The sequence below is a fragment of the Octodon degus genome, unplaced genomic scaffold (genome assembly GCF_000260255.1).
Source record: "Octodon degus isolate 3935 unplaced genomic scaffold, OctDeg1.0 scaffold00019, whole genome shotgun sequence".
NCBI lineage: Eukaryota > Metazoa > Chordata > Mammalia > Rodentia > Octodontidae > Octodon > Octodon degus.
This window is the reverse complement of record NW_004524595.1, coordinates 6,109,695-6,119,407: the sequence shown is the minus strand read 5'-3', so window position 1 is coordinate 6,119,407 and position 9,713 is coordinate 6,109,695. Positions and strand designations below refer to the sequence as shown.

General features: G+C 55.3%; 1 protein-coding gene across 1 annotated transcript in view; it reads left to right on the top strand.

The window, feature by feature from the left end:
* The first annotated feature begins 74 nt into the window (after positions 1–74).
* Garem2 (GRB2 associated regulator of MAPK1 subtype 2) overlaps positions 75–9,713 on the top strand; it is a 12,442-nt gene continuing 2,803 nt past the window's right edge. The window contains exons 1-4 of the mRNA XM_023711118.1: positions 75–186; positions 2,828–2,968; positions 8,285–8,415; positions 9,020–9,713. The exon at positions 9,020–9,713 is cut by the window's right edge and continues 350 nt beyond it. Coding sequence (XP_023566886.1) covers positions 75–186; positions 2,828–2,968; positions 8,285–8,415; positions 9,020–9,713 — 1,078 coding nt within the window. The remainder of the gene's footprint in view (positions 187–2,827; positions 2,969–8,284; positions 8,416–9,019) is intronic.

The window sequence follows — 9,713 nt, the reverse complement described above, 5'->3', positions numbered from 1 at the left end:
GGCGGGCACGGAGCCCCGGCCGCGCGGGACTGGCCGTCGGGGCCCCGGGACGGCGGCCCCGGGGCGCCCATGCCATGGAGAAGCTGGCGGCAGGGCTGGCCGGCCTGCGCTGGAGCATGGGCGCCTTCCCTCTCGACCTCATCGTCAGCCGCTGCCGCCTGCCCACGCTCGCCTGTCTCGGGCCAGGTATCGGGGTGGCCAGACTCCGCGGGGAAGTCGGGGCTCATCGGGCAAGCGCCCGCGAAGCAGGAGGAGGACCAGCCCCCGCGAACCTCGCCGCCCGGTGGACTCCCCGGGCGAACACTTTCCCGGAACACCGCGGGCCCCCAGGGTCCTCCGGGGCCCTGCGGACGGGCACGGGGATGGGAGCTGGGGACAGGCCTGGGTCAGGCTCGCTGGTCCTTGGTTGTCCGCGCCCGCCCCGTCGGTTCGCCTTCCCCGCCGCCCTCGCCCCCAGCGGCCGCGCCCCCTCGCTCCCTTTGTCCTCCACCTCTCACCTCTCACCTCCGTTCTGCCGCATCCCTTGGGATCAGACCTCAACTTTCCCCCTCTGCCCCCCACGCCTGCCCCTCTTTGGGCTCTTCCCGCGTCCTCCTTCGGCGCCCCGGGAGTCGGCCTCCGTCCCGGCCGGCGGGGATGTTCGCCAGAGGGCGGGCGGGCGGCGCTGCAGCCGAGCGCCCCCAGGAACCCCTTCTTCCCCACCTCTCGTCCCACTTCTCCACAGGGTCCGGGGCCCCAGCTGCTCTGCTGATGGGACCGTGCTTGGGGACAGGACAACGGGACGCTCGGAGGCTGTTTGGAGCAGGGGACCGTTTGGGGGAGGGGGAGGCCCGACTGGGGGGAGGGGAGGGAGCCAGGGCTGGCAGCCAGACCGGGGGTTTTGTGTGTGAGAAGAATAGGGGTTTAGCCCGCGTTGGCACACTCGCTTCCCTGAATGCTAATGGGGCTCCTGGCGCTCCTCTCCCGGGAAAGGCAGCTTGTCTTCCTACCAGCCCAGCAGTGAGTGGGCACAGGGAGCAAGCTCAGTGGGGGCTTCGAGACCCGCCCTCGGGCAGAAGTGCCCGGCAGTGCAGGCAGTCCAGCTCATGGGGTCGTCACTGAATGGTTCTTGAGTGATCTTGACACTGTCCTTGTCGGCACAAGACTGTATCCCTGTGTGAATGGGGTATGCCCCTTTAGATTTCCCCTGGCTACTTCCTGTCTTCTTTGACTTCTCCCCACCCTGGGGGGAGGGGTCTTTTCTGAGCTCTTCATCCTGCCTAGGGCTGCTTTGGGGTCCCTTCACACCGTGGGCCCTTCTGTTTTGTTTCCTGCTGTGCTCCTAGTTACAAAAGTCAGGTTCTTGTCTTCCACTGAGCTGTGGCTCCTTGAAGGAGGACACCCCTGCCTAACAAAGGTATGGAACCATCTTTTGATGGCCCTGCTGTTTGTGATGGCCGTGGTCACCATTGGGAGTTTGGATGTGTGGTCAGAATTCTGTGCCCCTAAAAGTTCCTATGTGCCTGTGCATTTAGGAGGGGCCTCTTAGTGGGACCATGAGAGTGACTTGTATATAGTGTGGATGACAAGCACCTGTTCCCATGGGGTTGTAATGGACAATCTGTTGGTGATCATAGTCTGTGGCTGTTGGTGTGGCTTTGACCTGTGTCCCTGTGGAAGAGTGACCAGGCTTAGGCAAGCTCTAGAAAAAGGTTCCTCTGCCCTAGGAAGAGGGGAGCTGAAATGAATACTCAGACAAAACACCACACACACACACACACACACACACACACACACACACAAATGGCACACAATGCACAGGGGGAACCAAGCCCATCTTGCAAGCCTTGAAGCCCCCTGCCCCCTCCAATGTGCACACACTTCATGAAGCCCCAGCCCACCGACTAAGACATTTCATGTATGGTTGTCAGGCAGAGATTTAGCCGGTTGTAAGATATGTGAAGTTGTACAGCTGAGGATGAGGTGTTCTCCACCCCCACCCTCCCTGCCAGCTGCAGCCAGGAGGCACCCTATGCTGGAAGCTGGGCTGCCCTTCCTGCTCCCCTGGAAACTGTTGCTGGGGTTGGAGCCTGCTGGGCCCAGGCCCCTCCCAGCTCCCAACACCTCTTCTCCCCAGTGCTGCTTTCCCTGGACTGGGCTCCCTACTTGCCTTCTAAATCTAGGGGTATCTGGGCTGTTCTGTCCTTTGAGATTCCCTGAACACAGGAAGCTTCTTGTGGCATTGGGTGGGAAGGAAGGCGAGAGCCAGGAGTTAACTCGGTAAGTCCTGTCATTCAGAGATGAACCTTCTGTGGCTCTGGGGCGCTCTCACAGCCATGACCCACAAGGAACAGTCCCTTTGCAGCCCCCTCTGCTGCCCAACAAGGCTCTTCTTGCCTATCCTGGGCCCTCATTTGGAGGCCAGTGATCCTGCTGGTGTGAGTCCTCTTGGTCCCAAGTCCTGGTGATGTCTCCCTGACCCTGGCCCCAGCCTAAGCCTCTGTCCTCCTCAGTGAGTCCCCAGCTCCAGCTCAGCCATGGGCTGGGGCCAGGTGACAGTGTGACCTAATGATGAATGGGGGCCGTGCCTGGGCTGGTTGTTGAGGCTACATGTGGAGTTAGAGCCTTCAGGAGGCTCTAGCCTAACTTACAGCCAGAAGGCCGAAGCTGGCAGCCCGCCTGTCCCTTGGGTATCACTAACCTGGACAGGGATAGTGTGGTTGCACAGAGCTGTCCCCAGGCAGGGTCTTGGTGAGGAGATGAGTTCACCCAGCTATTTTTTTTAACCTGCTTGTTCTAACCTTCCCTCTTCCTTTTCTTCCTCCTCTGTTCACCTTTCCTCTCTCAGGGGAGTACGCTGAAGGGGTCAGTGAGCGAGATATCCTGCTTATCCACTCCTGCCGCCAGTGGACAACAGTGACGGCTCACACGCTAGAGGAGGGCCATTATGTCATCGGGCCCAAGATTGACATCCCCCTGCAGTATCCAGGTATGCCCAGCCCCAGATACGGGATATAAAGCCCATGGAGGTGGAGGTTGGAAGGGCTGAGCCAAATGCAGAGGAGACACTTAGTGGAAGCTGTTGGTGACCACCTTGCCATGGCTGGTGGGGGCTGGTTAGGGTTAGATGTAGGGCCCAGGCATTTCCATTCTTTTCTATGGAGTCTGGGTTTTTGTGAGCTGGCTCTCTGGTTATAAGCCTTGGATTCCATTTTATCTTAGAACAGACTTCCAAGTAATGATGAAAATGACCCTCATCCTCAAATCAGTACAAATCAAATCTTGCTACTAGTTGAAAACCTCCAATGTGTTCCCTTTTGTTGTGCAAAAAGAATGTCTCCTGCCAGGTTCTTCTCAGTGTTCTGTAGCCAAACTTCAGAGAAGAAAAAGAACTGGGGCTATTGGGTGTTGTTCAGAGGTTGAGCACTTGCCTGACACATGGATTCCATCTCCAATACCCCCTGTCCACAAAGAAAGGAGCAACTTCAGAAAACAAGGGGATCTCAGGCTGATTTATGGCTGTTCCTTTGAGTTCTGACTCTTTTCCTGCAGGTTTTTGTGTTAAGCTCAGTTTTCATTGATTGGGTTTGTAAGTGAATGTTAATGTTTTAGGCTTTTAAATGTTATTCTAATGAGCTTTTCTGTGTTCTATATATGATATTTATATAAAATATTTTGTTTCAATAGTAAATCTTGGATACTTAAGGCCTAAGGATAGCAGCGAACTGCCCAGGGTCATACAGTGAGTAAGGACAGGACAAGGGCCAGAATTTAGGTGTCCCAACTGCTGGGCTGGTGACGGCTGCCCTACGCTGGGGGGTCAAAGCTGTTGTCCCTCGCAGGGGAGTAACAGGAGTCTGGTGTTACTGCTCTTTAGACCCTGGGCTGGCCATTGTTGTCCCATCCTCACAGGTACCGTGAGCCAAAGTCTTGCCCCTTTCCTTTAATTGGGACTGATGCTCTAGGAGGTTTGGAAGTTAGCTAGGTTCAGTGTTTTTTTTTTTTTTTCCATAATTTTATTGAGAAATAAATAGCAATGAGACAGTTTCAAATCAAATTGGTAGGACAGTTCCAATAATTAACATATTACATACTGTCTTGCAAGTGCTTATTTGTTGTACAAGATGCAGACATGATAACCTATTTACAAACACTATTAGAACAAATCCCTCTATTCATTGAATTAAGAGAATGTAGCTATATATCTATCCTAACCATTTTGACTACACAGATACAAAACGGTCATTCATCTGTATACCCTTTTTTGTTTAGTTCTATCATTTAAATATTATAGGTGAACTCAGCAAAATATTCCAAAATAGTTCAGTAGTCCATAATAGTATTGGGTCTTCCACTTCACTGGCAATGTCAGAAGTTGTTGACCTGAGTCCCTTACAGCTCAACATAACAACATAGCTTTACTTCTTATACTTCGTTTTTATACTTTTCTGCTGGATGGTTAATCAGTGTTTTATTTTTTATTTTTAATTTTTATTTAGTACAGGGTCTATAGAGTCTCACTACACAGATTGGACTCATAGGTATCCTCCTATTTTTAGCCTCTCAAGCACTGGGATTATAGGCATGGACTATCACGCCCAGTCTAGTGTTTGGGTTTTTGAGACAGGATCCCATTATGGTCCAGGCTGGGCTTGAACTTCCTGCCTCCGCTTCCCAGAGTGTTAGGGTTATAGGTGTGTGTCACCATGCCTGGCAGCTTTGTGGTGTTCACTGCTGTGTGATGCTTCCACCCCTAACCCACCAAGGCTAGGAATGCTTCCCTCCCAGATGCCACTGCCCTCTGCCTCAGACCTCCCCAAGTCAGCAGGACCAAGCTTTCCTCAGGCTTTGGCTCCTGAACCCTATAAGTGGGTGCCTCTCATCCCCTGCCCCCTTTGCTGGGGTCTTTCCTGACCTCGACCTGCAGCCCTGCGGGGGCCTGCTTGAGCTAGAAATGTCCCAACTTGGAATCTGGCATGGGTTCAGGGTTGGGATTTAAAAAAAAAAAGCAAAATTTGGGGAAAATGTTCACTGAAAGAAATGTGACTTTGGTTATGTTATTCAAACTCTAGGGAGGTAAAGCACAAAGTCCTGGAGAGAACTGTGAGCCCAGTGCCTGTTCTCCATGTCTCTAGGTGGCCCCATGTGCCTGTGTACCATAGGGCAGTGGGAGACAGCTGGCCTGCAGAGCGCAGTCTCCCTGTGGCCGGTGTGGGGGAGGGGAGGGCATCGGCAGTGGTTCTCTGGGAGGCCCTGTGTGCAGGCTCCAGCCCAGCGCTCCGATGAATTAATAATGGCCCTGCCTGGTGGGGGAGAGGAAGTGGGGTGGGGCTGGGGGCGCTGCTGGGTGACCTGTGTCTCCAGGCTGCAGCCCGTTGCTGCGGGAGCCAGGGAGACCTGGCCTGGCTAGGACAATCCCTGATGGGGCTGCAGAAGGGGCCAGGGGCTAAGTGTCTTCCCCAGGCTAAGTGCCAGTTCCAGAGCATTGGTCTTGTGCCCTGCCCCGGGAGCTGCATGGTGTGCGTGCATTTTATAGATGGGAAACTGTGCCTCAGAGAGATTAATTTGCCTGAGATCACAGACCCGGCTGGTGGCAGAGCTGGAATGGTCTGTCTGACTCTAAAGGCCATGCTGGCTGGGTGTATAGGTGCACACCTCTAATCCCTGCACCCAAGAAAGTCACAGGGCCCAATCTGGGCAGAAAGTGATTTACTGAGACCCTGTGTGAAAAAAAGTACAGAGTGTTGGGGGGCGTGTAGCTCAGTGTGAAGGCCTTGGGTTAGTTTCCTGGTATCAACAAAATAAGTGTATACACTTTAGGAGCATGTTCTGGTGGTCAGGGTGGGGAAGGGCAGGGCACAGCAGGGTAGCACAGTCACTAGAATGATTTCAGGACATGGAGGAAGGCAGGGGAGGAAGCTACAGGGGGAGGAGAAGGCTTCCAGTGGCCAGAGCATGGATCCCCGGAGGTCTCCCTTCCTTCCTCCCATCTGTAATGACCGGCACTGGGCAGCCAGGGGCGGTGCTGGGTGCTATGGTTACATCGATCTTGCCTGCCACATCCTCCGCAGGCTCCAGCCCTGAGTCTGCTCGCGTCTCCCCACAGGGGGCAGCGATGGTTCTCTGTGTGGCTGCTCATGATTTAGGGGGCTGTGGATATGGGGAAGGGGCTGCTCAGCTTTTAGGCGCAGGTGGATCTTCTGTTTCTGACTGCTCCCCTCATTTGGGCCCTGTGAAACTTCAGAAAAGTCCCTCTTGGCTGTGGCACAGGAAGTGTCATCTGTTCAGGGAGAGGACGAGGGTGGGCCTTTCCCAGCCTGTTCTGGGTGCTCATCCTCTGCGCTGTGGATGCCTACCCTCTCCCTGCCGTTGTGGCCCTCTGCTGTGTGTTCTTCATACCCGTCCCCGGCCGACTTTCTGTGGGTTTCTGGCTGGGCTTTGGGGCTCTAGCAACACTCCTCTTCGTATTGTGTACAGAATATGTGTGCGTGCGTGCATGCATGCTAGGAGCACATTGTAGAGGTTTTCCTGGGATGCAAATGCCCAAGGTTTAGATTCCTCAGCTCTTTCTTTGCTGCCCCAAGCTGCCACGCGCTGGTGTGTTACTGGGACCAGGGCTTACTCAGCTGTGGACCCATGCTGGTGGCACTGTCTGCAGAGCACCGCCTGCTCCTGCAGGTCCCTCCGGTGGCTTCCCAGGATCTGTCCTCCACCACCTCCTTCTGAGGAGAGAGCTGACTGCGTGGCCCTTCTTCCCCGCTTTGGCCCGCCCTCTGCAGTTCCCCCAGTCCTGAGTCCCAGGAGCCTCCCTACTAAATGGCATGTTTGTTTTTTGCTCTTCCCTGACTCTTCTCTAGAACTCGGTACTGGATTGTGTACTTGCCTGTCTCCCAGGTATCTTAAGAGAATTCAGCCTGGGTCATGGTATTTTCTTGTTCAAACTCCTCCAGTGGATCTCACTTACAGAATTAAGCTCTGCTGCATTAGTGCTACACTCAGGGCCTTCCCAGGCATGGTGGCTGTGTATTCCCACTCCTATTCCCTCTCCTGTCATACATGACGTGGGGCGAGTGATTGGCTTTTGTGTCTCGTCATTGCTCTGGTCATTTCTGCCATGAAGACTGCCCATTCTGTAAAGACCTTCTTAAGGTACAGCTGAGGGATCCCCTCAGTCTGCTGGACAACTGTTTCCTCCAGTTCTTTTGCTGTGAATACTAGCACCTGGCAACCCTGCCACCTTTGGGAACTCACAGTCTCCCAGCATGCCTGCATTTTCTGGGGCATATGCTGTTTTATAGAGTTGTGCCCTCTGGGGGGCCTGGTATTGGCTGACAAAGCCAGTGGGTACAGCATAAATTTTGGGGCAGCAAATAAATGAGTGAACTAAAACTGAAGGGAGAACCAAGGGGTTATAGAAGCAGAAAGGACAACTTGCTCTCCATCTGTTGTTCTCTCACCTATCCAAGGCCCTTCCTAAAGTAGACAACCTCACAGCCTGTCTTTGTGCTCTTGTGGGTGAGCACAGAAAAGGTGTGTGGCTAGTGGGTGAGACAGTCGCTAGTGGGTGAGACAGTCTGTACAGGTATCAGCTTCATGAATTAGCATTGTTTCTTTAAAGTTTGTGTCTTCTGGGACAGCTGCTAAGTCAGCCAGGACACAGCCTGCCCCACAACTTAGGACGGCACTTGCCAAGCCATTGGCAATGCAACTTCATCTCAGTGGCGCAGCGGGATTGAGTGCTGGACCAGAGCAGGACCTGGGAACAGAGATAGAGTCAGAGTGGTCTCCAAGGTCTGGGGCTGGCCCCTGTTTTGCATCAGTGTGGATCAAGGTACACGTGCAGGAGGCTGCAGCCAAGATGGGCCCAGGTCATCTGTTTCAGTATCCTCAGAGGAAGAGCCAGATGCCCAGAGAAGGGAAGGGGCTTGTCTAGGGTCACGGTGAGTCAGAAGGCAGACTTGGATCACGCTAGTCAGAACCATCCCTGATGCCATACAGATGCTTAAACTGAGGCCTGAGGTGTGTCCCAGTGCTGGGACTGGTCTGCAGCTGGGTCCTTTGGCAGGTAGCTGTGGCTTTGTCCCACAGCCACAAGCTCTCTGCTGGGCTCCAGTTGCTCAATTCTCCCTGTGGCTTGAGCCAGATGGCCAGCTCCCTGTTCACCTGCCTCCTACAATGCACCCCTACCCTCTGCAAACCTGGGTTCCAGAGGGACTGGCTGCGATGAGGGAACCAAGAAGCAGGGGCAACCGGGGCTCTCCAATGCAGCCAGGCCTGACCCAGCAGCCCAAGTCCCCCCGTGCAGGGAAGTTCAAGCTCCTGGAGCAGGCCCGGGATGTGCGGGAGCCAGTGAGGTACTTCAGCAGCGTGGAGGAGGTGGCCAGCGTCTTTCCAGACCGCATCTTTGTGATGGAAGCCATCACCTTCAGTGTTAAGGTCAGTCCTTGTGGCACCAGGTGTGGTGTTCCCATACCCCCTTCTCTCAGGGGCAGCCCAACTCTGACTGCAGGGTTTACTTCAGGGTCAGGAGGGAGAGCTTCTGAAACACTTTGGCCATATCAGAAGAACAGAGTGGGACCCTGGGCAGGGGTGGCGTGTGAAGGGTCAGCCCTGACTTGGATTGGAGACCTTTCGGGGTGGCCTGTCCTAGTGCGATAGCTGCCCAGGTGTTCCCGGGTGTGGGTGTGGTGTGGCTGTACACAGACCCTTTGTGTACAAACCCTTTTCTTTAGCCATTGTTCCAGTTCTCTTCATAGTCGCCTTCATGGATGGGTGGAGCATTTGTACTACCCAGTTGGTAAAGATGATGTGATAAAACTGCCATTTACTGAATGCTCTCAAAGTCCCTCCCTGTACTCACAGTATAATCTCATAGCAACTCTTGTTTTTTAGTTGTCACAGGAGGTAACTAAGGGTCTTGCAGGCAGACTGTAAGTTTGCACAGGACAAGGTAGCCTCTCCAGGAGGGCTGTCCACTTGGGCCTGGCGTGTGGCTTTCTTGGGACCCTTGCTAAGGTCTCACAGTGTCTGGGCTCCCCAGGTGGTGTCGGGTGAGTTCAGCGAGGACAGCGAAGTGTACAATTTCACGCTGCATGCGGGCGACGAGCTCACACTCATGGGCCAGGCGGAGATACTGTGCGCCAAGACGACCAAGGAGCGCTCTCGCTTTACCACGCTGCTGCGCAAGCTGGGCCGAGCCGGGGCACTGGCTGGAGTGGGTGGCAGCGGCCCTGGGGGCGCGGGGACGGTGGGCAGCGGCGGGGGCACCAGGCCTGTGAAAGGCAAGATGCCCTGCCTCATCTGCATGAACCACCGCACCAACGAGAGCCTGAGCCTGCCCTTCCAGTGCCAGGGCCGCTTCAGCACGCGCAGCCCACTGGAGCTGCAGATGCAGGAGGGTGAACACACTGTACGCGCCATCATCGAGCGCGTGCGGCTGCCGGTGAACGTACTGGTGCCCAGCCGGCCGCCGCGCAACCCCTACGACCTGCACCCGGTGCGGGAGGGCCATTGCTACAAGCTGGTCAGCATCATCTCCAAGACCGTGGTGCTGGGGCTGGCGCTCCGCCGCGAGGGCCCTGCTCCGCTGCACTTCCTGCTGCTCACCGATACGCCGCGCTTCGCGCTGCCGCAGGGCCTGCTGGCCGGGGACCCGCGCGTCGAGCGCCTGGTGCGCGACAGCGCCTCCTACTGCCGCGAGCGCTTCGACCCGGACGAGTACTCCACCGCGGTGC